The following is a 27,744-nucleotide window of genomic DNA, read 5'->3' on the forward strand; positions in this document are numbered from 1 at the left end:
GATAATAGGTCGCTACTCGGTGAAAAAGAGACCTCTGTATAATTGTTAACCTAGGGCGTGCAAGATGGAATAGGTGGGTATTCCGGGTTTTGCGGGAAGGGACATGTAAGGATAGTTGTTGAATTAGGATTTCTGATCTTACGTTTCCATTAACAATCTTATGAAGATACTTCAAATCAGAGTTATTTCTGCGTACTTTCGGCGTCTGGATATTAAGATATCGCAAAATTTCCTCTTTAGGTAATATTCGAAGTGCGGGAACACGAAAACGTACTATTTCAATGAAGAAATTGAGAACAGACTCAAGGTAGAGATGTGTAGGTGTAGCCATGGCCCATAGGGGAGAGCAGTATTCGATCTTGGGTGCTATTAGAGTTTTATAGAATGTTGTTAATGATGACACAGTACGTAGTTCAGTGAATAGGTAAAGAAGCCCCACTATACGCATTGATTTCTTATCTATTGAGGAGATGTGGTCAGAGAACGAGAGTTTCCAATCAAAGATGACACCAAGATCATTCTGACTGCCAGAATGTGTTATAGGGAAATCGTTAATATGGTATTTGGAGGGAACAGGAGACTTTTTCAGAGTAATTGTAATACTGTCACATTTCTTACTGTTAAGTTTCAATTGCCACATTTCACACTAGTCTACAAAGTAATATATGTCTTCCTGTAGGGCAATTGTATCATGGGAACGTGATATTTCTCTATATAATTTGCAATCGTCAGCAAAAATCAAAAGGTCACTAGGATTAAGTTTAATAAATATTCACATTTAAAAGGAAATTCATTTTTCTTATTTGGCGCCCTGTTCACCTGGCACCTCCTGTTTGCAGGTTTCAAGATCCGGCCCTGCAGTAACAATGGAATTCTGTATTACCGTCCGACTATCGTTGTTGTGGAAACATTCATCATGATATGACGTAGGGAAATGAGTTACATTAATGTTCTAAGATCTAATATCAAAGTTGAAACATCGCAAGTAAAACAAAAACATGTAATAGCAAATAGTTTTGAAAATATTTTCAGTTTAAACTAGCTGCGACTACATTTAATTCAAAATTGAACTTCTGGAGCGCAACATATGAGCGTAGCTAAAATAAAAAATCAATAAGAACAGTCGGGATTTGAACCTAAGCCATACAAGTAGGAGTCCCTTACACTAACCATTCATCTACTATATTTTGTTTACTAAAAATATTTTCCATGCAGCAAAATGCCATTTCACACTGAAACAGTAACAACATAAGAACAAACTTTTCAAGAAAATTAGCCAAAGCTTATGTATTAAAAGTATCCCAGTATTTGCCCAGTTGTACTGCAAAATCATTAGTCAGGATGCCTCGTATCGAAATTTGAACCTGGAGACTCCCAATTACGAAGCGTCAACACTAACCACTAACCTACGATCGTTCAGTAAATGTCATCAAATTACTTTTCTGTAATTATTTTTGAAAAATGTTTATTATTTTCATGAAGCAAAGAGTGCATCTTCTACTTGGGTTGAGAACTATATCTACTATACTTCTAAGAGTCAATAGTTGATGTTCATTATTTCTGTCGATTTTTTACGTCTACTAAGTTATTTCAATTTTTGTAAGTTTTCCCTTCCGGTTATGACAATGATTAGAAATGAAGGCTCCTCTTATACAATTCTTGATCATTGTAACATTTTAGTCAAAATTCTGAATTATTGAAAATATTTAAATTAGTTAGAATGAAGAGGATAATACTAAGAAACGTGATTAGAAAAAATAAACATTGATGTTTAACGAATTGATAGAATCAAGCTATTTCAAAACATAAAAAATACTGTATGGTATAGGATGATCATGGAAAAAGTAAAACTAGCCATCGAGGACACACTAACCAAGTACTGTAAGCAGATAAGTCAAGGCTCGTTAACTTGGTAGACGTATATGAAGAAACCACTAACAGAAAATAGCTGATAGCTTTACGCCTAACCATCCCAGCGACCTCGAAACTATAAACTCTACATTAACATCGGTTGTCGTTTTCGATCATTTTATATGTTACTCCCTTCCATTTCTCCCAGGAGTTCACGCTGTCTTACCCCTTATCCCAATGCATGAAAAGCAAATTATACTTTCGCAAACACAGCCACGGACAAAGAGGGAGTAATACAGAACGCACACAGCTCGTTGTATAGCTGTAGGGCAAATACCTAAAAGCACAAGCAATAGGCCACTTGACCAAGAGCAATGTTGCCAAACGTAAGACAAGGTAAGCCCACGCGCAGCCTGTCTCTTCGCGTGACATTACCTTCGACACAAAATCACTGACCCTTCGAACAAGATAACCTCGGTTCGGCTCGGTGGTGACTAGGCCGTGAGCCGAGTCACTCAAGCCGTTGACAACACTATAGTCTCTACACTTCAGGTTGCACAACTACACCCACCGGCTTCCAATGGGCCATTACGGTTTTGTAACTGTTCTATTTAAGTAATATTTCATTAAAGTTTAGTCATATGTTAATTGCCGTTCCAAATATTTATAAGTTTCAACTTCCCGTTAGGATAATGATAAAAAAAGAAGTTTTCTCTTTTTATAAAATTTTTGATAATTGTAATACTTTATTTAAAGGACGTAATTCTGTATTATTTGAAAATATTCAAATAAACTAGAATGAAGACGATAATACTAAGCAACACTATTAGAACAAAACATTGTTGTTTAAGAAACTGACAGAATCAAGCTTTTCTTTACAAAAAAAAAGAAAAAAGAAAATAGAATGGAAGTGTAGTCTATGCGATTCGAACTTATGATCGTGGATAAAAACAAAATACTCTGAGAGCATGCTCTAACCGTCTAGTCTACGAAGGTATGTTTAGGTTTCTTTTATTTTAGTAAACTAATATTAGAACGCATTTTAATCACTGCCACAAACTGCCTGATCGTTTTGTATATTTTGTGGCTTATTTCTTTTCATTTGTTTGTTTACGTATAAAATGTTTAATATCTATTAGTATTAGAGCTGTGCAATATGTATAGCAACTAACATTATGAAAGATTTACGTTGTATTTCTAATAAATCATAAAATTCCCTGTCTCTCTGTAAATTTCGCCGCGCATTTGCCACGCTTAGGAAAATGGAACTTAGAATTGTGCGATGAGTTTCGGAGATTTCTTTTATTAATTATAGCTTCTTTATTTCTTGATATTTTACAGAAATATATATATATATATTTGGAAATATGTGGTTTTCTTTTTCTGCATATTTCTAAGAAGACATTTAACATTTTCTCTCATAAGAGAGAGAGTTATTTCTATTTATGTAAGTTTGAAAGACATGCAAAAAAATTCTGGACAGAAGTGTAGTTTCTTCTCTTATTTATTTATACTCCATTTCTAGACACAGACAAAACAACTTTCCTCCATTTTATATATTTTTTAAACATACCAAGTAATGACCCATACCTTTGGTTCAGTCTTACTTATTAGCTCTAAACTTCATCCGTCTCGATTCGTTTGTTTTTTTCCCTTTTTCACTTGTGCTGAAGAAATAAAAATGGTTCTCGTGCGCGGGAATCCATCCGTGGACTAGAAGATCTTCAGACCACCTTGCTGTCCAATACTCTCCGAGGGAGAATGGCCAGAGCAGAGGAACTGATTTCTTTGTTCAAGAGACATACGCAAATTACTCTGGCTTCGTTACCTCAATCTGTGTGCGAATTTACACAACTAACATGGTCTTCAAATTTTTCACGTGATTTCGCTAACAAGTTATTATAAGCTTCAACACTACATGCAACGTTGATAAAGCATTAAACGAATAACACAAATTACAAATAGTGATCGAACTTATAACTCTAGTCACAAGAAGGATTCTATTCAAGGTGTCACCTCACCTTCCTATCTAGCAAACAACCTGGGAGGAGCTCATGTGTTTCGGATTCCACGTTAATCAGTAGGTCTCATCTCCTATAGCCTTGCTGCTTAAAGGGACATTAAACTCAAAATTAACTCAACACATCTAGAAGAAGGGCGAAACGAAATTCATTAATACTATCAGCTAGCACATATTTATACTCCATTTTTTGTTCTCATAAAATAATAATTCTATGTGTCAATCTATAAATGGAACAATATTATTACTTTCATGTGTAAACCTAAAAAGAATCTGACAAAATATATCTCTTCCCTTCCTATCAATGTATCTTTTTCTTTCCTTGTTTTGTCATTCTAATAATAATAATAATAATAATAATAATAATAATAATAATAATAATAATAATAATAATAATAATAATAGTAAATGGACACTGTTTTCTTCAGAAACTTGCGACTTTAAGGTCTACAGTGTAGAGCTCTGCCGACGACAACACACTGGACATTATTTATAAAAAGTCCGCAAAACATTATTCGCCAACTTATTGTCTACGGTTTGAACTGCAAGAAATGATCATACTTCTTCGCGATAATGTGATTACAAAGGTGGAATGTTGTGTTTCTACATAATTTATTTTTTTCAAATGACGGGATAGTTTAAAAAACTTCTATTGTAAAAAAAATAAAATATATGTCTTCAAAGGGAATCGATGTGAGGACCTCATGAACTTAAACCCACGTTGTAACCGATTACACCATCAAGTCCTGCTTGAAAGGTAAGCGCTACATTGAGTGATATGTCGAAATAGTCCAAGCACTTTACATCGCATGGTATTTTTTCCTTGTTTTGTTTTTATTGTTTTCACTCTGTTTTTTTCGTAGAATGCACGAAAAAGCAAATACATTTTTCGCCACGATGCCCAGGAATACTGTTTTAATTGATGAGCAAAAGAAGCTACTGGCGAAATGATATGGGGGCAATGTGTAGTATTATATTTTCATAGCAGCAAGGTGCAAGATACTATCCCATGGAAATATTCATAAACTTTCTTGACAGAGAATACTTGCAGTTCGGAGATAGAAATTGAACCGAATGAAGGTCAACGAGCAATCGGAATTTGAAGGCTGAGATCGTAGTTTCCTGAAACTAGTGTTGTCAACGACTCGAGTGGCTCGGCTCAAGGCTGTCACCACCGAGCCGATCCAACACCTCACCCAACCGAGCCCGCTGGAGCCCTCGACTCTGTTGGTCCGAAGAGAGCCAAGCCGGTGCTCACCTAAGTCAAGCCAAACCGAGCCCATAGCTCACCTGAGCCAGGCTAAACCGAGCCACTGGATCATGGTAACCGAGCTGGCTCGAACCGAGCGGAGCCGAGCCGGCTGACATCACTAAACAGTACAGCTGTAGATGCATATTTTACCAGAGATACAAATGAAATTGAACATCAAATGTATTCATTTAATACGCACGAACTTGAAGAACAAAATCTTGAGTTTATAGCTGAGAAGCTAGCTTTCTAATTTAAAGTCAAATATCCACGGCTTTATGTCAAGGACCTGTTCAGGGACTACAATGCAACTGGACAAAATTTATCATCTCAAAAGGAAGACTAGCATCTTCATCAAAGGAACTTCTAGACACAATCAAAATAGCCAACGAACATTTTCTTGAATGTAATGGAGAATTTATTCGCAAAGGAAAGAACATCATTAGAAAATTAACAGGCATCATAGAAAATGAATTTGTTAGCAAGTGTAAACCGGGGGTTTTAATATTTTATCCAATTTAGAACATACATAAGAATAAATTAAAGAAACAAGCAACTGAAAAGTTCTTCCTCCAAAAGAACATTTTACAAGAAAATGAAGAAAGTGAGGAATGGAGAGAATTAAAAGTTCAGGAAAGAAATCTGATTGACAAACGCAAGTGGATTAGGCCAACTGGGGATACAATTTAAGGGAAAAAAGAAAATGAAATCTTTGAGTTTTATGTCCCACGTTTATGCCGGTTAGGCTAAAGGAGACGGTGATGAGAAGTAATAAATGATATGAAGAAAGTGGGAAGAAACGGGAGAACTCCGAGGAAACCCACGCACACGATGTTTGTCCACCACAAAATTCACTTGGCGGAGAATGGGATTGAACTCGGGATCCTAAACACCAGAGATGAACGCTCTACCACTGAGCCACCGCGGCCCTTAAGCAAAAGAAAATAAAAGCGCGTCACGGGGGAAAACTTGTCCAAATAGACTTTTCTTTTTATTTACATTTAAAAAGAAAAAACAATATATTTCCATGACGGAATAAAATTCCACTAATACAATATACATCTAAATTAGAAATAGCAAAGACAGCTGAAAGTGAGGAGAAAACAGTAATTTCACATCAGGTTCCAAAGAGAATACAGAACAGCAAGCGAGTAAGCAGACAACAGCGTTACTCCTCCTGTCCAGAGCGTGTGTCAAAGGTGACGTCATTGCACGAGTAGGACGGAAACGCGTTCAGCGATGAACTTACCAAGGCAGTAACTACTGTATTTACGCCACGGAGTCCGAAACTCTATGTGCCTTTTATCTATACAGGATTATGCGCGATCAACATTATAACTGTTACATTTTTCATTCTCTGTTGCAAGAAAACAATTGACATAAGGATAGGACCTGTACTTAAACGCAAAATTACATAAACGGTCTGTTAGTTTTAGTTAGAACGATCCGTCAAGTGGAGGTGGGGTAAGTTCTCAAACATTTTGATTGATCTGATTTTTAGTTTAGCGTCCCGTTCAGCAGCGAGGCTATATGAGACGTGGACCTACTGATTAACGTGGAATCCGAACCACATGAGCCCCCGCTGGGAATTGAACCCGGGTCTCCCACGCCAAAGGCAAGTTCTCAAACATTTAAATATACGACGTCTTATGTAGGTGCACTACGCAACCAGTTACTACAAGCCCCGAAGTAGGACTGGTATCAAAACGAGGCAATACGAGACTACTTGCAGTATTAGTCTCCTTTCAATCGACAAATAGCGGTCTCAGTCCCGTCTCGATAGTCTCGAAATAAATTATGACAAATTATTCCACACTAAATTCGACAGTAGATAAATAAAATATACCTCAAATAGTTCTCCCTATTACTTCAGAATATATCCTGGATGCACCATTTTCTACTAGATAAAGTATGAATTAGCAATTCATATACAACATTCAAACATACATATGTCTTATTTCCATTAAATATACTCAATCTTTCTTAAATTATTTATTTGCTAATTGAAATACCCGGCGTTGCACGGAAAAAATAGCATTATATTTCAAAGATATATTTGAGATTACTTTTCCCAGTAGAATGCGTATTTGAATCAGAATGAAATAGTACGAATTCGTTTCCAGCAGGAGCAAATGAATAAACTTGCCGCTGACGAAGAATAAAGCCTTGGGCTTATATGGTATTGGAAGTGTCATTATTCACTTCAGCAACCCCGAAAACTATTGAATAGACACTCATATCTTTCAATTAGGAATTTTTAGGACCTCGAAAGCTAGAGATTTAACATTAATATCGTTCATTTTCGATTATTTTTACATGTTCCTGTGTCTCCCATGATAGAACTAGAGGTGATACGGGTTTCGATTTCCGGCAGGAGTCGTGTGGTTCGGGTTCCACGTTAAGTCATAGATGCACGTCTTGTATAGAGTCGCAGCTGAAAGACACGCTGAACTCTATATCACCTCACCTCGTGAGATCTTCTACTTTTGCATAATTTCTAAACCACTTTTCTTTCTTTCAATCTCCACCTTCCTCTTAGGACACGCATAGGTTCAAACCGAAACATTCTTCATGGTTGGAGGATACAAGGCTATTGTTCCATACGCGTACAACCCCTCGTATATATAAAATTAATAAAATATCATATTAGGACTTACTCTGCAGGTCAAACTTTTAACAAATGCGACATTTTAAAGTATATTATTATTATTATTATTATTATTATTATTGCAATAGCTATATGAAGCAATTATATCGGCCAACTTCGTTAATACACACTAATCAGCAAGCGGTAGTTGTAGAAATCAAGCTTTCGCAACAGCAGTTGTTAGCTCAATCGGTAGAGCGCTGACTTATGATTTCAAGGGTTGCGAGTTCGAATCTAATCTAAGTCCAAAGATTTTTTTCTGATGTAATTCTTGAAATGGAAATGTTTCTCTCTTCACCTTTATCTCGTAATTCTGAATAGAGATGTTTGGATGTGAAAGAAAAAGTATACTAGAATATAAGAAAAGAAAGATAAATTACATGATATCTTTTGCAATATTTAACTATATTTTCACCTGTCTAGGACACGTTTTCGCTCTCTTACGTGTCCTTTAACTAATTTCTACAGTTACTTAGTGAGTCACATATACATGTATTATATATGTCGCATCTCTTCCTCTTCTCTCTATATCATGTCTGCATATGAATGTTTTGACAATAGGTTACAAACACGATTTTAAAAAATAATACGATCTGCGATATCAGTGATACATATTGTGGTGTTTAACTTAACATATAAAATAATAAATAGAAAAAATGAGAATACGAATCTTTTCGTGCACTGATGCTTCAATGACAGTGCACTGATGCTTCAAATCTGTGTCTTTACTCTCTATAGCTATGTTAATTCCCTAGTCAAAATAACAACTCTTCAAAATTAGTCACAAATTCTTACACAACCATCCCTTCATTGAAGTACTGCGCGGTCACATACACGTCCCGGCGATGTAAAGGCACTTTTGGCGACGAGGATTCAATCCAAAACACGTTCAAATTAAACATTTCTGGTTTCAAAGGTTATCACTAATGGTAAACAGAAATGGTAATAGATAGTGACAAACGGTATTTGCAATGGATACAACCTCTCAATTGTATATATATCATCACAGCTTGCAGCACCATATCAAAAGTGGTTGAATTGACTAATACATCTGGTTTCAGATTTTCACAGAGCATCAACTGTAAAACATGTCGAGGAGTTTTCTTTCGATCGATTTAATGTCCCAAGGATAGGTTCTAATCCTTACCTTAACCTTCTATTTATTCTGTAAGTGCTTCAAATTAACGATTTCTGGTTTCAGTACTTCTCTCCATATAAGAAAAGTGGAAGGGTAATGGTTTAGAATGGAAATTTTTAAGGTTTACGTTCCACAGTTATGCCGGTTAGGCTAAAGGAGAAAGGTGGTGATGAGAAATAAATGAAAGGGTGGAATGAATAAAGTGGGAGGAAACAGGAGAACAACGGGAAAATCCACGAGCATGGCGTTTGTCCACCACAAAGTCCAAACGGCGCGAGCTGGGATCGAACCAGGGACCCCAAGCACCGGAGGTGAACACTACCACTGAGCCACCGCGCCCCCCAAAATGAAAATTATTCATGCTTCTGATACCTATATATATGGAGAGAAAGACAGAGAGAGAGAGAGAGAAAATAAATATTGTTGTATTTTTCATAGGGCCGCGGTGGCGTAGTGGTAGAGCGTTCACCTCTGGTGCATGGGGTCCTTGGTTCGATCCCAGCTTGCAAAAAGTCAGATTTGTGGTGAAGAAACACCGTGTGCGTTCGTTTCTTCAGGATTATCCTGTTTCCTCCTACCTACATCGTTGCACAATTTTCTTTCATTTCTCATCATCACTGTCTCCTTTACCTAGCCGACATAAGCATGGGACGTCAAACTTAATTTAATTTCATTTCATTGAAAAAAAATACTATAATTCATAATATGCATCTTTATAAAGCAAATTCAACAATCCATATGGATGTATAATGCTTAAAATTGAATTAAATCGCAATTGCATTAATCTGCAATATTTTAGGTTTCTCATTCATTTACATCAAATGTTTAGTTATTTGATACCTTATAGCAAGAATAGTAACTGCTATATAAGACACAATTATATACCTGTGGCGTGGGAGACCCTGGTTTGATTCCAACGGGAGCTAAGGTGTTTCGGATTCCATGTTAGTCAGTAGGTCCCGTCTCATATAGCCTCGCTGCTAAAAAGGACGCTAAACTCAAAATCAACTCAACTCAATAATTATCTATACATTGAATTTAATAATAAGGTGGGAGACCTTGAAGGAGGGATGCCGAATAAAGAGAGAGGCCTTAAAATTTAAAACGTAGGGTCAGCGTGAGTCAGAGAGGTCACGGTGGGTGGTGTGTGACAGTGAGACACGTCATGTTGACCCACGACCCACTGACCTACTCACAAATCTTGACCCAATTGACCCACTCCATATCTGGACTGTACACACACATAAAGCAGACATATGTAATCTGACCTTACTTGGCTTTCACTAATTTAAGATAATCTACAAAAAAATGAAAGAAAGCAATTTCTAACGGAAAAATATAGAAATGTATTTTCAACGGAACAGAAAAAACGTACCGGCCCAGATTTGAACCAGGATTTCTCCACTCAGCAAGCAGACGTCTTACCGACTTACCCATGGCATATCGTCCAACTTCTGGTTTTGAAACTTTATTTACAGTGCGTGTGTTACGTAACAACGCTACGATATGTCCTTACTGTTGTGTTAACAAGCGTTCCGTAAATTTACGAAGTCGCTCTTTTAATCGTCAATCAATTCGACATATATATATATATAGATAGATAGATAGATACATACATACATACATACATACATACATACATACATACATACATACATACATATGTTGGTGCACCAGTAAGCTCCCAAGAGTACAGATTAATTCATTCTTGATTTTAATCTACAGAACAAATGCTTTTTATGAAAGCAAGAGGACTGCTATCCATAGATGGCTAAGTGAGGTAAATAAAATTTAAACTTCAAATGGAACTGGGGTGGCTCACCGACAATGGCTGATTTAACACGTTTGATAACAGCGCGGTTAACAGTTGATTTATAAACGCAGTAGATAGAGCCTGTGTAGGTAAGTGGATACCGCGTGGGACTGTCATTCTAAGGGTCTGGGGTTCGAGTCTCGGCCTAGAATGAGTTAAATTTTTTTCAAGGAATTAAACACTATAAATGATGTTCGCGTTTGATACTGAAAGAGATTTATCCTATGAAGGGAGAAAACCCAAGATGGGGGCAGGGGGAAAGACGGACAATGTTTATCCTTAAGTGTTAAAATTTAATTTATTCCCATGTCTTTTGCTTTTCCTTTCCCTCTTTCCTTCTTTTCTCATTTTGTTTAGTTTTCCGTACTTTTTCGGTTTCTGCATGAAGCGTATTATTCTTTTCGGTTTTTTTTTTTTTTTTGTTGCATTAATTCCTATCTCTTTGAACTTAATGTGAATGGAATTTCTGCAGATTTATCTCGTAGTTGTTTCTCTAAATGATGCTCTCAGATAGTAATACTTTTTCCTCCAAGTGGAGGAATATCCTGGCATGTTATGTTTTCGGTATTTGCTGTCATGTTGGTTGTCCAACTATGAGACATAGAGTGAACTATTCTGCTACTGGAAAAAGCTATCATTTCTTATGTATCCAACCTCCAGTTATTACTGTCGCTGATTGTACATATATGTAGCAAGTGGTTCACTTGCGCCGTACAGTACGTACGCCGATGACCAACCATACTTATGATGTGAAAAAACAGTTGCCTAACTCTACGGCGCAAACAGGTTCCGATTAATAATGAAAGTAATTAAAAATATGTATAATTGTTAGAGGAACTTGTTTATTCCTTTGAGCCTTTATTTCTGTATAATCAACATAGACTGCATTAGTTGTAGTAATCAGTAGTAAGTAAGTTCATTTGTGACGAAATAGATGGTGTTGAAGATGCTTTTACTTAAAGAGTACACGGACATGATTCTTATCTATGCTTCTGTGCTGAAACGTGACGAAATGCGTCCGAATCTCAAAGGTTATATCAGGAATGATTTTTATTGTGACGATTACCGTTACTACATGTATTTAGACGGAGAGTACACGACTCATACAAGGCGAAATCAAGAAGGCACAGACCAGTATGTGACAACGAAGATAATATAGAAAGAGTGATTGGCTATTTTCAAGAACATCGGACACATAGTAAATATGTAATTGCATTTATTTCACGTTTGTTACATTTCTTGGCATTCAAGGCGTCTCACATAAACTACAATAAACTACTGCAAGTAGTTAGTTTTGCTTAAATAATCCCTGAATGTCAAACTGTGTGTCGGAGCTCCCAGAGGTGTCGCGGCCCAATGTTTGAGTCGTAGTACTTTGTCAAATTTAATTGAAAATGCCGTATTACATTACATCAAACAACAGCTTCTGTCTTCAAATGGCGCAGTTACCTTACCATGGGTAGTGTTGGTTTCTTTGTGTGAGCAGTGCGAGAACGGCCCTGACGGGTTAACACAAACACAATCAGGAAAATGCTTATCGTTTAAAATCTTAATTTTCATTCTCATTCTTTCTCTCTCTCTGTCTCTCTCTCTCTCTCTCTTTCTTTCTTTCTTTGTCTATTGTAAAGCGAAAAGAATTCAATCTTACAGGTGTCTTCGAGAAAAAATCCTTTCTATCGAAGCCTCACTCAAAAGTTGTTAAAAGTAAATTTCGTATTTACTTTTCTGAACATGTTGCCCAGCACCAGAGATGTTCACCCTCGCGAGGGTGGCCCTATCGAGGGCATCCTCCCCCTCAAGTTCCCTCGCCCACAGTGACGCGAGTTCGAGGGAGCGCGAGGGCGAGGACAAGTTTCGGCAGCGAGGGCGAGGACAAGCTTCGATGGCGAGGGTGATTGTGCGCGAGGGCGAGGAAAAGCTTCGACGAAGAGGGCGAGGGTGCGCGAGGGCGAGGACAAGCTTCGATGGCGGGGGTGAGGGTGCGCGAGGGCGAGGAAAAGCTTTTCCCAGTCAGAATTTTTAAACTATCCTATCTCTTTATTTTTATTTTTATTTAAAGAAGAAAATTAATATATTGGGTGTATCCAATATATTAAAGAATATATATAAAAAATACATAAACATACTGAATTATAAAATAACAATATATATACAAAATATTAATGAAAATAAAATAAAAGAATAAAAAAATAACTGCTACAGAAATTAACAAGTAAATTTTCTACTTATAAGTGCTATTCAAGTAATAATATTTCAAGTCAATAATTGTCTGTTTTGCATTATTACTTTTCAACCACAGAGCAAAATAATCAGTCACTCTATTCCTGTTTTAATGATGTATAGCAGCGTGTAACAAATTGTTGCGAGGTCCTGGGCAAGAAAAATTTGTGATCGCCCTTTCAGTTTTTAATTGCTAATTATAATAAAATTTCTGGAAATCAATTAATCTACACATTTAATTATTTGTGCTAAAGAAAATAAAGGTTTGTTCTCTTACTTTCCCGTTCCACCATTTCTTTCATCATCATTCACTTGCAATTTCATCCATCTCCTTTAGCAGTTACATAACTTTGGGGCGCTAAACTAAAGATTTCATCTTTTCTTTCATTACTACAATCTTAAAGTTTGCACGTATTAAAGTTTGCACAACATTATTAATTGTTGAATTGGTGGATTTATAAAAGTCAGTGCTAAATCATTTTAGGCTCGATAATCTTTCCAAGGCCCCTGGAGGCGCTAAGCTCTGAGCGTGCCATTTAGGGAGGAACGGTGGCTCAGCGATAGAGAAATTACCTTTGTTCGAAGGGTCGCATGTTCGATTCTCGTCCAAGTAAGTTCGTGGTGGAGGACATCGTGTTCGTGGGTTTTCTGGGGATTCTCCAGTTTCCTACCACATTCTCACTCAACTATTTCTTTCATCATTCACTTCTGTCTCCTTTAGCATTTAGCTTGCATAACCGTGGGATCTTAAACTAAAGATTTCATTTTTCATTTGCCTTTACGTATTTGTAGTGTAAGGAATCCTTGAGACAACGTTTGAAAGATATAATTTCATAATTGTGGGAATTACTGAAAATAAACTTTCCAACAATGATAGTTGCCAAAAATGAACCAAGACCAAAGTGATAAAGTGCACAAATTGGCCCCTAGGGTAGTTTCTTAAGACAAAGTATTATGGCAATTATTGATAAAAATTAAAAATTTTAACATTGTTAAGGTAGGACGAATGTATCTCTATTAGTGGTGAATATTAACAATATTTGAGCATCGAAATTAACCTTACAAGCACATTGACACATTTCAGTTTATATTTTAAAATACCAATTAACTTAGATTCACATTCAAATCAATGAAGTCATTCATGTTATAGTTTAGAGTGGGTATATATTTCCGAGTGATAATTCAACAATAGTGTTCTGAAGTATTTTATTTGTTTGCTGACGGAGTTTCAAAATTAAGCTCTTTAGATCTTTCCCTTTGAATTTGTTCAAATTCCTCAGTTACGCTACATACATCAGGGATGGCCAACGTGTTGATTGTCAAATTCTGACATAGTCCGCGGCAGTCACTCTACCGCCACTCATCAAACCTTGATTTCACCCTCACCCTCATGAGAGACGCCCTTGTGTGGCTGAATACTTATGCTTGCATCGTAGTTCGAGGAACATTTTGAAGTAAAGGCATTGAATACTGTTGATAAATGATGTAAACGTCACTATCGACCGAGATCTCCATTGTAACAGTTGTTCCATTTTAGGTGTTCCACAGTAAGTTATACGATGATATGTTTAGTTTCCTTTCTTTAGGACGTATGTTAAGCAAGGGCGAATCCAGGACGGACTTCTGGTGGGGGTGGTGGGTTGTAATACTGCTACTTAGAGGTACTTTTAAGAGCTCCAAACTCTGGGATGCTTTTTATTTGTATATATAAAATAAAGAAGTTTCCTCTTCTAGGGGGGAGCGATCGACACGATCGCCCCCACTGGATCCGCCACTGACGATAGGGAAATAATTCAACAAATAGGTTGAATAATTGATGCTCTGATCCTCACGAAGGAGGCCCTCTCGAGGCCTCCTCACCCTCAATTACCCTCGCCCTCAATGATATGAGGGCGAGGGTGCGCGAGGGCGAGGAAAAGTTTTGAGCACGAAGGCGAGGGCGAGCGAGGATAATGGACAACTCCTATCGCGAGGGCGAGGGTGCGCGAGGGCGAGGACAAGCTTCGATGGCGAGCGTGAGGGTGCGCGAGGGCGAGGAAAAGCTTCGACGAAAAGGGCGAGGGTGTGCGAGGGCGAGGAGAAGCTTCGACAGCAAGGGTGAGGGTGCGCGTGGGCGAGGACAAGCTTCGATGGCGAGGGTGAGGGTGCGAGAGGAGAGGAAAAGCTTCGACGGCGAGGGCGAGGGTGCGCGAGGGCGAGGACAAGCTTCGATGGCGAGGGTGAGGGTGCCCGAGGGCGAGGAAAAGCTTCGATGGCGAGGGCGAGGGTGCGCGAGGGCGAGGACAAGCTTCGATGGCGAGGGCGAGGGTGCGAGAGGGCGAGGACAAGCTTCGACGGCGAGGGCGAGGGTGCGCGAGGGCGAGGACAAGTTTCGACAGCGAGGGTGAGGGTGCGCGAGGGCGATGGAGAATTACATTCGCGAGGGCGAGGGTGAACGAGGGCGAGGGCCAACTGCTACTGCGAGGGCGAGGGTGAGTGAGGTCGAAGTAAAATGAACATCTATGCCCAGCACAACTGAATCCTTATCTTATTCCCTAATCTCGTGGTATATCATCCCGAAAAATTGTAAACGGGCTTCGGGATTGGAGATGTTGATTAACCTGGAAAATAATATTCGTAAACTTACTTTCAAGTAAAATGATAGATTCACATGTTCACAACTTCCCTGTCGTGGAGTACGAGCAACTGTGCATTTCAAACCGGAAAGATAGAATGCGTTTGCATTGGAAAACAATGACCAAACATATGAAAACAAATCTACCTGGTGCCTTTTGTATACAAACATTTGGTCACCTCCTATTGGATGCAGCATGAAAAGTAAAATATTTCCACTTAGTTGTGGGAGCTGTGGGAGACTTTGGCAACATATTAAAAACGAATAACGCACCCATGGACAGCAAGAATTGACGAGAGAGTGTTACTCAGTTGTAAAGCAACTATTCAAACATGCAGGAGACTGGCCATTAGTTCAGTGTTCAGTGATTCTCTGCTTCTCTGAAAATAATTGCACGCACAATGAACTGTCTTTATGATTATCGGTACCAGAAATTTAATAAATTTCCAGTAGGTATATTTGTATTTTCATGGCCCGATTCTAATAAGATAATAATTGTTATTATTGTTGTTATTAACCATAATTATCATTATAATCATTATCAACCGTTCTCAGTCCACTGCTGGATGAAAGTATCTCAAACATTTCTCCACAACCATCTCTCTTGGGCAGTCCATTTTCAAGTTAACCCATAGTGTTTCATTATTTCGTCACACCATCCCGTATTAAAATGTTTCCTAGGTTCTTCGTGACTATTTGTATCCAGTCAAGGACTTTTTCTGTCCGCCTGCCATCAGTTCTGTACCGACCATCAGTTCTGTTCAACCCATTGCCTTCTTAATGCCTTTATTTTCGCGATTATATCAGTTACTCCCGTCGTCTTCTTCATCCGTGTATTTTTTCTTATCTTTCCGAGGTTATTTCGAGCATATTTAGCTTAATTTATTGTTCTCAGACATTTTGTTAATAAAAACAGTCGAAGTTCCTGCATCCTGTGCACATACTATGTAATTACTATTCGTAAATGGAATAAACATAAATGTTCAACATAATGAAGTATAGATTATTTTAAATTCAACGTGTGTGTGTGAAGTAAATTGTGTGAAACTACGTAGAATTTGAAGGACATTGTGTATGATATTTCGATAATTCTGATTCAAATTCAGTTGTTGCTGTTGGTGTAAACGACGCACAGAACTCGCAGTAAGGAATGATAATGAAGATCTACGAACGTTCACCAAATGCTCGTGTGCTAGTACCCTATATTGTTCGCTTCGGTATGTATGCTACTTTAGGAATGTTCGGAAAATGAAGATCATGCATTTTTAAATTGTTTTTGTTAAACAATATGATTTTCTATATGACTTAGTTGTATTCCTAATGTTCGTATTGATGTGCTTGAAGTTATTATATGGTATATCTGAATTAAGTCGTAAAATGAAAGAGGAGATTTTTGAATTAGTTGGCATCGAAGATTTAGATATGTAACAAGAGGTTATTTATTTTAGATGGAATATGTCTTATGTAGTGATGGTTTTAGAACCTACTGATTCCTGCTAATTGAAAACTACAGGTATAGAATGGTCCAGTATAGAATGGTTTATTGTGTTTAATTGGTGAACAAATTAGATCAGTGCTTTGGTTCAAAGCATTTTACTAATTGCTAGAATATTATTCAGGATTTTCTGCTAGACTTCATTAGAAACACTTACTCACGATTGATGCTAACAGAACTTTTGTCATGGAGTTCGATTCCATAATAAAGTAATTGCTGAAACACGTAACCAGCCTGAACAATTTTCTTCATTCGAACTTTTCGGTTTCCTTTTTCTAAATATCGTAAATGTGGATTGTAAAATCTATGCTTTCTTTGAATAGTAATTGAATCGCTGAGTTCGAAAACCGGTCACCTCCATCGAAGCTAATTTGAGAGAAGAGACAAACAAAACTAAATTAGTCAATATATATCTGATATGCAGAGCTGTTTTCATTTTTGGACCGTAGAACCGTCATTTGTCTACGGTGGAAAAATGAAAACAGTCCTATGTGTCAGATATATATTGAGTAATTTAGTTTTGTTTGTAACTCTTCTCAAATTAGCTTCAATGGAGATGACAGATTTTCGAGCTCAATGATTCTATTGATTTCTATAAAACTTCCAAGTCTCTTATACTATACGAGTGTGACTTGTTTCTTTTAGTATTGGTGAAAGTGATTCGCATGATACCTCCAATATAATTCTTAAATTTAAGACATGCATTTGTTTATACGAAGACAAAGTGTTTTTGTAAGCATGTTACTCCTTGAATGCAAGCAACCCAGTTTGTTTCACTGTATGGTTGGTTGTCCAACTTCACTAATTGTACGGCACAATTGAACCACCTGGTATATGTATGGAATTAATATATATTGAAGCTAGCTCAAGTTGATTTCAAATCTTGAGCATATCAGCTACCATGAAGACTTCAAATCAAAGTATATATATATTTAGAGAATCGTGATTTGGTCTAAAAAGGTAGGTTCATACTGCAACTGCTTGGGAACTAGATATTAGGTTGATATTACTGCAAACAAAACCAGTCGATACAGCGAAGGCAACACTGATAGCCGCTTGACTATCAGTATGCTTATCATGTCAGTGCAGAGTATAAATTCCCAAAGTAAAAGACTGTTTCGGCTGAAAATAAGTTTTCTGCAAGCGGGTGGTGAGTGTTCATAGACAAGTTGTTTCAATTTTTCAACATGATTACGGAAGCCGATCATGTTCCATTTAAGAACAACAATATTTGAAAACATTAACATCAAAGGTCCACTCACTTTTCATCAGTTTCTTCCCCAACGTCTGGTTCTAGTAGAATCGAAAGTGGCTTGCGAACTGATGAAGATTTCGCTTTTCTCTTAGAAAGAACAGTCATTAAGGAGATAGCTTATGTAATAATTTAATTTGAGTGACGTGTGTATCGAACAGAAAAACATACAATGAGTGACGATGAAATGGCGTTAGCTTGGCACGAATGCTACGAATAACACTTTATGTTCTGGGAGGTTCGTTAGATAATGTATCGATTCTGGTTTCCGGTTTAGGACTGTTAGGTAGAGAGAGCTCTCTTTGCGTGGAAACGACAGATGTTTGCACAAGAGAGGCAAATAGAACTGTAGGCGACATTGAAATGTTTAGGATTTTATAAATTAAGTTCTTTGTCAGGCTATAATTAATATTGGCTGCGGAAGTCTTTTCGACAGCCATTAGCTCTCGAATTCGTTTTTCTTTCCGAATGGCTGGACACTCCCAAGACCAGGCAGAATGATCAGTCTTAAAGCTAAGATAATAGGACTTGGTCGCTGTGCAGGGATCTGCAAAATAATTTTTCTGGCAATAGTTTCTACAAGTAGCAAATCTAACATTATAAAAGGTGCTTGTATGTCTGGAATGGGATATAAGGACAAACTTTGAAACGATAGTATTTAGCCTTAAACAATTTCGAGAGTGTAGACAGACATAGTGTGAATGAAGACTGAGAAGGAAGCAGTTCACCTGACTTCTTATTTTTCATCTCGTTGCTTCCCCTTTATAGCAGTATAGTGCATTACTAGACTCTCGACACTTCTCTTTTCACCATATCTGTATGACAAATACATTATATTTGTTCTCTTGTGTTTTGGACTTCCTTACGAGAAAGTTTGACTCCAAGTAACTAAGAGATGATTCACCCATATGTTGAATTTTAATTATACTTAATATAGAATCTATTGAGAACCGTGTGTTCGCAATACCAGGATAGCGGAGCATTCATAAGAAATAACAATACTACCTAGCAATCTCATAGGCACGCTTTCACCGAAATATCAGAGTGGAGGTGATGTGACAAAGGGAAATGGGAGTAGAAGCAAATCATCATTACCATCGACAAAACACCATGACCCCGAAATTAAAAAGATAAACAAAAATTGAATAAAAAGTATAAAAGCAATGAAATACAACAGTCATTAACAAGAAACAACTCAGAAAGAAAATTAGTGAGATCTTTCGAACATTTCATAGTTCCACATTTTAATACACAAAAACAAAACTTTAGATCCACATAAATGCAGATTGGGATGGTGCACTTACATTTCTTTAAGGGGAAAACGTGCACTGGTCATCCTCTAACAACAACTACTCAGCAACCACCTGCGAGTTCTGGAGCAATATTCGCAACTGAGAACAGGCAAAGGACATGAAGATATAAAGGTGGTCTAATGAATGATGATTGAGGCCGCTTTCTCTGCTCCATTCCCTTCCTAGTGATAATAGTCCGCTGCATGAAGAGGGGTAGAGGAAAATAGAAATTAACTGCATGCCCCATTTGTGCGCAATTAATTACATCACATTTTATCCAATCTTCGTCTTTTGATTAAAAGACGTATTCATATAAAATCATTGAATTAAGAAAATCTAAAATTATCACTTACCATGAGTAACAAAAGGTGTGAAATATTTTGTAACCCTAATCACTTGTCTTGAGGTATAAGTTATAGCTTTCCAAAAGTGCTGAATATTGTGAGTTGGTAAATTGTACTTCCACTCTGAAGGTTTGCTTATGTTGAATGACTGAAATAAAAATTACTCAAATATCTTATTATTTACGCCTTTTGTATTCCAACATTCAAAGTTATATATAGTTACAGTATTGCTTATTTAAATGTGAGATAAATCATTAAACAATAGAACTTTATGTAACAAAAACCAGACCCAGTTTCTATTACATGTTAGCGAACAATTTGAAGTCAACACAACTCTTGTGTAGGATATAGTCGCTGGAAACAGATGACAAGAAATCGTTATACATTCATTACGGAGTTGCATTCATAGTATGTGTATAACTTTATTTATTGATTTTTGTTAAATATCTGTTCATTCTGAATTACTTACTTTCGAAGCACATTGAGCTATAAGAAAACAATATACATATTCTTAATTTTAAGGAATAAGTTTTGTAATGCATTGTCTACACTGTTGCAGATACGAAGTTGCTACTAGATCGAGATGAAATTCAGACGTTCACTGCTTTCTAACAGTAAAATAAAGATTTAGTTCCCATACGTCCGAAATACGGCTTATATAAAATGGTTATTAAGCTCTCTACCTGGATACGATAAGAGAGTGATGCGTTATTTTTGCGAGGAAAGGGGACAGGACAGTTCTAATTCATAAGAACTGCAACAGTTTGTGGCACAAATGTGATAATAATCAAATATGTGCTTAAATGCTCTAGGCAATTCTGTGGCAATCGCGTGAATGTGGAAGATGAACAAAGGAACCGGCATCCAGATACAACAATGGTCTCCTTGTAATTAAAATGATTCTACAGACGAATCCCCGAATATTACTAGCTGAGTTGGAAGTGCAGCTTCATCTGTTATATTGCGCAATGTGGGACATTGTTCACGAATGTTTAGGATACAAATAAGTGAACAGCAGGTAGGTTCCGCGATAACTTACAACCACAAGAAATAGTACATTCCTGTCACATCTCCTCCGATTTAATGAGCATGAAGAGGATTGCGTGAGTTAAATCGTTACTGAGATTACAATGTGGGTCCCACTACTGCTCCGAATCAAAAGTGCAATCAATGGCATCTAAGCATTCACGATATCCCAACAGTCAAAAAGTTCGAAACATACCAGCCATTGGCAAACTGACGGCGCAATTTTTTTGGGGGGGGGATATCCACGTTGTTCTCCTGATAGATTTTTGTGCCCTTTAATTCATTTTGTATCATTTTAAACGGAAAGAATTGTCTTGCAACTTGTACGAGGTTCTCGAATGGATTAAGTTCATATTCCACTGTACTACTGTATTTCTCTTCATATCTAATATCAACAATATACCTGAAATAGGAACCTCACTATCTTACGTCCTCTCCATTATATAACCAGAAGTAGCTTATTGATTTAGGAAAACCCAGAGAGAAAGAATCATTTAAAGTCATGATTGAAGTTCAGTTGAATCTTCCATTACGTACTGATATACCTACACTTAAACGTGTGTAACAATTTTAAGATTTCAACTATATATAATGCACGAGGTTTCCTTCATGCCGCACACCCCGAAAATGTGGAAAAGGTGGATCTAAGATAGCGGCTTCATTTACTTTGATCAAAGTTTCATCTGTTGTGTAAGAAAACGATATCCCTAATTCATGTTTACTTTAAAATCTTAATAACAATTTCAATTTCTTATCCAATATTTGATGGGTTCCGCACTAAAATACAATACATTCCACTTTGCTTCAACACTGATACACTGAAGTCTTACATTTCTCCATGTACACGAAATATCACAAGACCCAGTCGATATTTTGATAAAATCCTTAAATTTTCCTAAAACTTAGGAGTCTACATCGTTAACGTTTCCTCATTAAGAAATAAAGTACGTTTGCCGCTTTTTCATCTATAAAAGATTTCTACCCCAGAGTACTCGTAATATAGGTTCGCAGCGCTCAAGTGAAGATAGTGTGAAGCAAGAATGTTTGGTGATACCAAAATAAGCCTCACTGAATTGAATTGAGACAGACCAGATATACCCACACTTTCTTGCTGAAGTTTAATAATTGAACGCAATCCCAACAACTGGATAATGCGCCAGAGTCCGAATCCCAACAACATCAACCCTAAATAAGATGAATGATTGTGAGTTAGGAGCAAGTATAAATCCTGCTGTGGATACCAAGCGCTTGACTTGTTGCTGATAGTAAGCATGAGCTCAAGAAAATCCGAACCTGAACTACCGTAAGTTTCATTGAGGTTAGTGACCACGAGCCTCATTCACAATTGTGACGCCAAGCCCAAGGGAATGCAATGTCCAATGTCCATCGCTGGAGTGCAATGATAATATTTCTCTGCAGTAATTAATCTTTGTATTTTAAAGTTCCCCAGAAGTTATTGAATTGGGGCACTTAAATGCCAAGCAGTACAACTCCAAAATTAACATTTTAAGGAGAGAACTTTCAACTTCAATATCCCATGTAAATAACGTGAAGGGAATGCTATTTACTATCAGCATTAGAAAAAATTTCCTAACTATGTTTGTGGTGGCATTTTTTTCATGAGACACTTCAACTTAAAAAGTTCTGTCCTGAAAAAGTTTAATTTTTGAGTTACAACATTTGACATTTAAGTGATCCAATTAGTTATGCTGTTTGAAATGCATCAAATTTTGATTCCCTTTGGTAGATTACAAATAAATTATGGGATCGTATTACGCTATCTTAATTATGTGAATGCATTAATTTTACGTACTTTCAACAAATAACAACTTTGCAATGATACCGTATTGAACGAAAAATTCAGGATATATTCACCACATCGCTTAACAAGACATATTGTAATATATTGAAATAAAGGTGATAATTGCATGTTCTTTCTAGATTATTCCAACTCGATATAATTTTGTATACTAGTAATTTTATTGATTGAAGCACTTATGCAATTTACTTGTTTACTTCCACACTTTTTTGTGGGTTATTTACTTTGCACAAGATAAATTGCATTGAATTCAATGAAATAACTTCTTTAGTTTAATGTACTATTAATTTCTTGAGCTAAAAGAAACAGATGATTACGGAAGAATTTATGGAAGGATCAATTGTGATTAAACTAGAAAATCTAGGAAAAACTATGAAAAGAGTTGTCTTTTATGTAAAAGTCAAAGATAAATTTTATAGAGGTTTATCGATGTCAAGCTGTCCTTTGACAGCATGTTCTGTTATTGCATACAAACTTCAAAATACAAAGCAAGTTTTATCCGGTGAAATCTGTGATAGTTCTCTTTAAGCACTAGGAAAAGCAACATAAATTAAAAAGGAATACCTTAATAGCTCTCCTGTTGAATCCTGGTTTACGGCAGACTGTGAATATGGGAGGTGGTAACTCTTCGCTGAGAATCAATCTTGTTCTCGTCACCACGTTCGGATAGTGATATTTGTAGTAACATTCCTTCAGCTGCAAACAGACTCATAACATTTCAAAAAATTAAAATAAAATGCATTTATTCTTTCCGATTACTGATCATGATGTGAAATATATTATTTACATGATATCAAATTCAGTCAGCCGATAACCCAGAAGATAAGGCCAGACTCTTAGCTACACCATCTCCAGAAGCAGGCGCTTGGCTCCATGCTATCCCGTCACCTTCTTTAGGATTACATCTTCCCAATGACAGTTTTCGAATTGCCAGTGCACTGCCTTTGGGAACAGATGTTTGCGAGCAACACGGATGTCCTGCCTGTAGAAGTGTCGTAAACAAGAAGGGCCTTCATGGACTCTCCTGTACCAATAGTGCGGGCAGACATTCACGCCACTAAAGCGTCAACGACATTATGATGAGGGTACTAATTTCAGCAGGCGTTCCTTCTATATGCGAACCGTTGGGATGCAATCGTGCAGACGGCAAGAGGCCAGATGGTATGACCCTAATACCGTAAAAGAAAGGAAAAGAACTTCTATGGGATTTTACTTGTTCCGACACCTTCGCCCCTTCAAATCTACATTCTTGCTCAGCACAAGCTGGCAACGTGGCTGCTCGCCGGGAAACAGAAAAGCACGGAAAGTATAGCAATTTTCTCGACAAATATCATTTTGTCGCTACAGCTATCGAATCAGGTGGTTCATGGGGGTCCCGAAGGCCTTAACTTTATAAAATAAGTCGGTCACCGCATTTATTTGTCGTCAGGAGACGATAGAGCAACCTCTTTTCTGCTACAACGCATCAGTATGGCAGTACAAAGAGGAAACGTTGCATTAGTTTTGGGAACGCTACCCTCTGGTAAGGAACTGGAGGAGATCTTTTTTTCTGTAATCTCGGCGAAAGTTTGAAAGTGCTGTTGCAAAGCTTATCACAATAATGTATATTATTTGATAATTATATTTTTATTTAAGTGTGTGTGTGTATGCAGATACTAACTAGTGTACTGCATGTATGATGCAAAATGTTGTGACCAGAGGACCGGAGTAAGTTATTATGCATGACATGACGGTAACTTGGGGGATGCAATCTGAGGTATTACATTAATGCAACTAGATTTCTAAACAAGATACTCTGAAATGGATATATTAATAATATCGGGATGTGCCATATGTTTATGTATATGTGGCTATAGACATGTAATGTAACACCTGTTTGGAATATGACATAATATACGAGTTTTTATTCGGATAAAATCTTTCGAATATTTGTTAAAACAATTATTGAAATAAACGAATTTTTTCATATATTTAAAACTATTATTTCAATGTTAATAAAGCAAAAAATAAACATTACTTTTACGTTGGGATAAAGAAATAATTTAATTTAGTAAGGGCCTAAAGTTCCATATGGAATCTGCATATAAGAATATGAAATCCGGTCCATGTTCCGTTAAGGGGGTCCAAAAGTACACGGGACCCCCTTAAGCTAAGCTAAGCTAAGCTAACCTAACCTAATCTGACCTAACTTAACCTAACCTAACCTAATATAACCTAATATAACGTTATATTATGTAATCAAACGAAAATCAATAGAAAGAAGTGGTGTCAAAGGCACTGGACCTCCTTAACGGAACATTGGCCTAAAATCCTTTCAACAAGCTGCTTTCTCTGGAAATTGACATACGAAAAAAAAGTCTAAAATACTTCAATTTGTAACAAATTTTTGACATGACCATAAAGAAATGATTACAATATTGGAACTAAAGTAGGTGTACAACACATCTGATATCGATAAATCAGTATAATGTGAAGTCTTCAATCAATAAGAATCACTACACGTCGATCATTAAATTAAAATGACGTTGGGTGAATTCCTCAAGAATCGTTTGTCACGTTGTTTGTATCTGCAAAACATTGACATTGTTGAGGATACTTACTTCTGGTGCGCAGAGTCCTTGATTCGATATTTGCACGAAGTGGACTTTGTGGCGGAAAAAGATCGTGTGCATGTATTTTCTTGGGGTCTCCAGTTTTCTCCTACTTTTTTCATTTCATGGTTTTGTTTATCACCACCGTCTCCGTTAGGCTCGAATCATAATGTGACACTTAAACAAAATAATTGTAGCTTATGTGTCACGTTATTTGTTGCATCATTGATATACTTAGAAACCTCCTCTTTATAACCAGTAACTGGCACCTATGTCAATCTTATTTCACACTTTATGTTTAAAAACACAATAGTTTTCGTATATTTCCATTTCTGTCACTGAATTACAAAAATATTGCCATATTTTCAAGAGGATAAAGGTTAGAGAGTTGTCGCAAAATGACCGCAAATGTTAACCTAAGTGTTCGTAAATACAAAAAAGTCAATTACTCTGTCGATAGGCGACAATTACTTATTTTACGGACTTTAAGACGCACTTTTCTTTGAAAAATTGCCTCCAAAATTCAGTGTGTCTTATACTGGAAATTAATATAAAAATATCCATTGTTTGATTTAAAATTCTCGCCGGTCTGAAAAATAGCCATATATTCGATGCCACGAGGAGAAACCTATCTCTATCTGGAAGCATTGGATTCAACTGATAGCAGCAGTGCACCGATGCGACGAACATGAGTTGCGGGGATTTACAAGCTTGCTAACACTGTCTCCCTCCCGTCCCGCCATCACAAATCCAGAACTACAGACTAAAATATGCTGACTGTAAACTCTGCGAAAAGTTGAGAAACGTTATGGTATTTAAAAAAATGCTTAAAAATTAAGGTGCGCCTTATAGTTCGTAGCGTCTTATAGTCCTAAAATGGGATATCCTTAAAACTCTGATTGTCAATTTTTAATACGTAACACAACCTTGCACTTTTTCTTAAAAGAAAGAAAGAAAGAAAAAGGCCTTTTTAATTATTAGTTTAAGAGTTTATTATTATTTTAATCTGATTGTGGCCATCAATGAAGCAAATATGACCTTTAACTGAACAACAGTCGAACGACAGAAACTTATTTGAAAGGTAGAAAAATATGCACATTGAAAAGTTATCATTTGCTTTTGCTATTTACAAGTATCAACTACTGGAACTTTTACTCTAAGTAGTAACTACGGTCAGGTTTTTAGGTGGCACTATTTTCCTTGAAAGCAAAATTTAAGCCCTCCAAAAGACACAAAACAGGTACAAAATGTCTAACAGTTAGGAATAGAAATAATTTTCCAGTGCCTTTTAAACCCCTTCTGGGCTCTTTTTACCTTATCCTGACCCTTATTCCTTTTTTTTCTTCTTTTACTATTTTTTTTTTTTTTTAGATTTTTATTTGAAATTTCCCAATCACTGTGAATTGAGTATGTTGTGTGATGTGTGAAAATTTTCACAAAATCACGAAGATTGTGCTTTCTCTGGATAAAAACGACGCAGGTGCAATTTCCAAGTCGCATCAGCTTCCTCATCCGGAGAAAGTTCATGATTTGTAAACAGAACTATACTCTATCTATGGTTGCAAATATATAGCGCTTTCCATTAAAACATGAAACTACAACGCTTAGTAGATAGAGGTGGGCTATCCACTTACTTTGTCAAAGGAAAGTTTGAAGTTAACTTTCCAAAACGATCCGAATGTTGCTGAATTTGTAAATATTTACAGAGTGCTCATAGGGAATATAAAATTTGCCGAATTGATCTCTGTGATTATGGGAAGAAACTTACATTTTACGTTTTGTCTTCAAATACAAAGGCACTGAACATTTTACAACTTAAACATGCTTAATCTTAAGGAACAACTTCATATTTTTTCTTCCTGAAACAAGAATGTATTGTATCCAATCTTATAGAGAGATACATAGTTTGATTATTCAATTAGATTCAAGTTCATTCCAATTATATGGAAGGGCAATTTGCCACACTAGTTTAGAATATAGCACATTTGTTTACCCTTTTTGTCTTATTTTAACATTATTTCTCTTCTTTTCCTCTTATGAAGATTACTTCGAAAAGTCCTCACCTTGGTGATTATTTTTCTAGATGAGGTACTTTTCTAAAATGAGAATCATAAACCAAAAGATTATAAAAGAATCTTAAATCGTAAGGTCTCTGTCAGGAGAAAGTGCTGAAAGAAGAGGAAAGAAATTCGAAAATACAAAAAATTCGGAAACTGAAAAAACACTTTTAAAAAAGAAAACATTTCGAAAACGAAAAGCAATAGATTTTTCAAAAAATGACCTTTTTCCTGGAAACGAAAGACGAATATTCCTTCTAAAAACATAAATAGAATAATTCTTTCAACACGTAGGTTTAACACAAGAGAGAAAAAT

General features: G+C 36.7%; 2 protein-coding genes across 3 annotated transcripts in view; one reads left to right on the plus strand and one right to left on the minus strand.

The window, feature by feature from the left end:
* The window catches only part of LOC145668077 (degenerin mec-4-like), a 95,621-nt gene extending 69,523 nt beyond the window's left edge, over positions 1 to 26,098 (minus strand). The window contains exons 1-3 of one of the 2 annotated variants that reach the window (XM_081735584.1): positions 25,381 to 26,098; positions 23,345 to 23,476; positions 19,945 to 20,083 (exon numbers count right to left, since the gene is read on the minus strand). In XM_081735584.1, the coding sequence (XP_081591710.1) occupies positions 19,945 to 20,083; positions 23,345 to 23,476; positions 25,381 to 25,452 (343 nt within the window). In that variant the 5' untranslated portion in view covers positions 25,453 to 26,098. The remainder of the gene's footprint in view (positions 1 to 19,944; positions 20,084 to 23,344; positions 23,477 to 25,380) is intronic. The other variant, XM_081735585.1, reaches the window with a different exon arrangement.
* The window catches only part of LOC145668078 (uncharacterized), a 213,471-nt gene continuing 188,467 nt past the window's right edge, over positions 2,741 to 27,744 (plus strand). The window contains exon 1 of the mRNA XM_081735589.1: positions 2,741 to 2,845. The gene's annotated coding sequence lies outside the window, so the exon portion shown is untranslated. The remainder of the gene's footprint in view (positions 2,846 to 27,744) is intronic.

Source organism: Thermobia domestica, chromosome 13 (genome assembly GCF_964235325.1).
Source record: "Thermobia domestica chromosome 13, izTheDome1.hap1.1, whole genome shotgun sequence".
In the NCBI taxonomy this organism is placed as follows: domain Eukaryota; kingdom Metazoa; phylum Arthropoda; class Insecta; order Zygentoma; family Lepismatidae; genus Thermobia; species Thermobia domestica.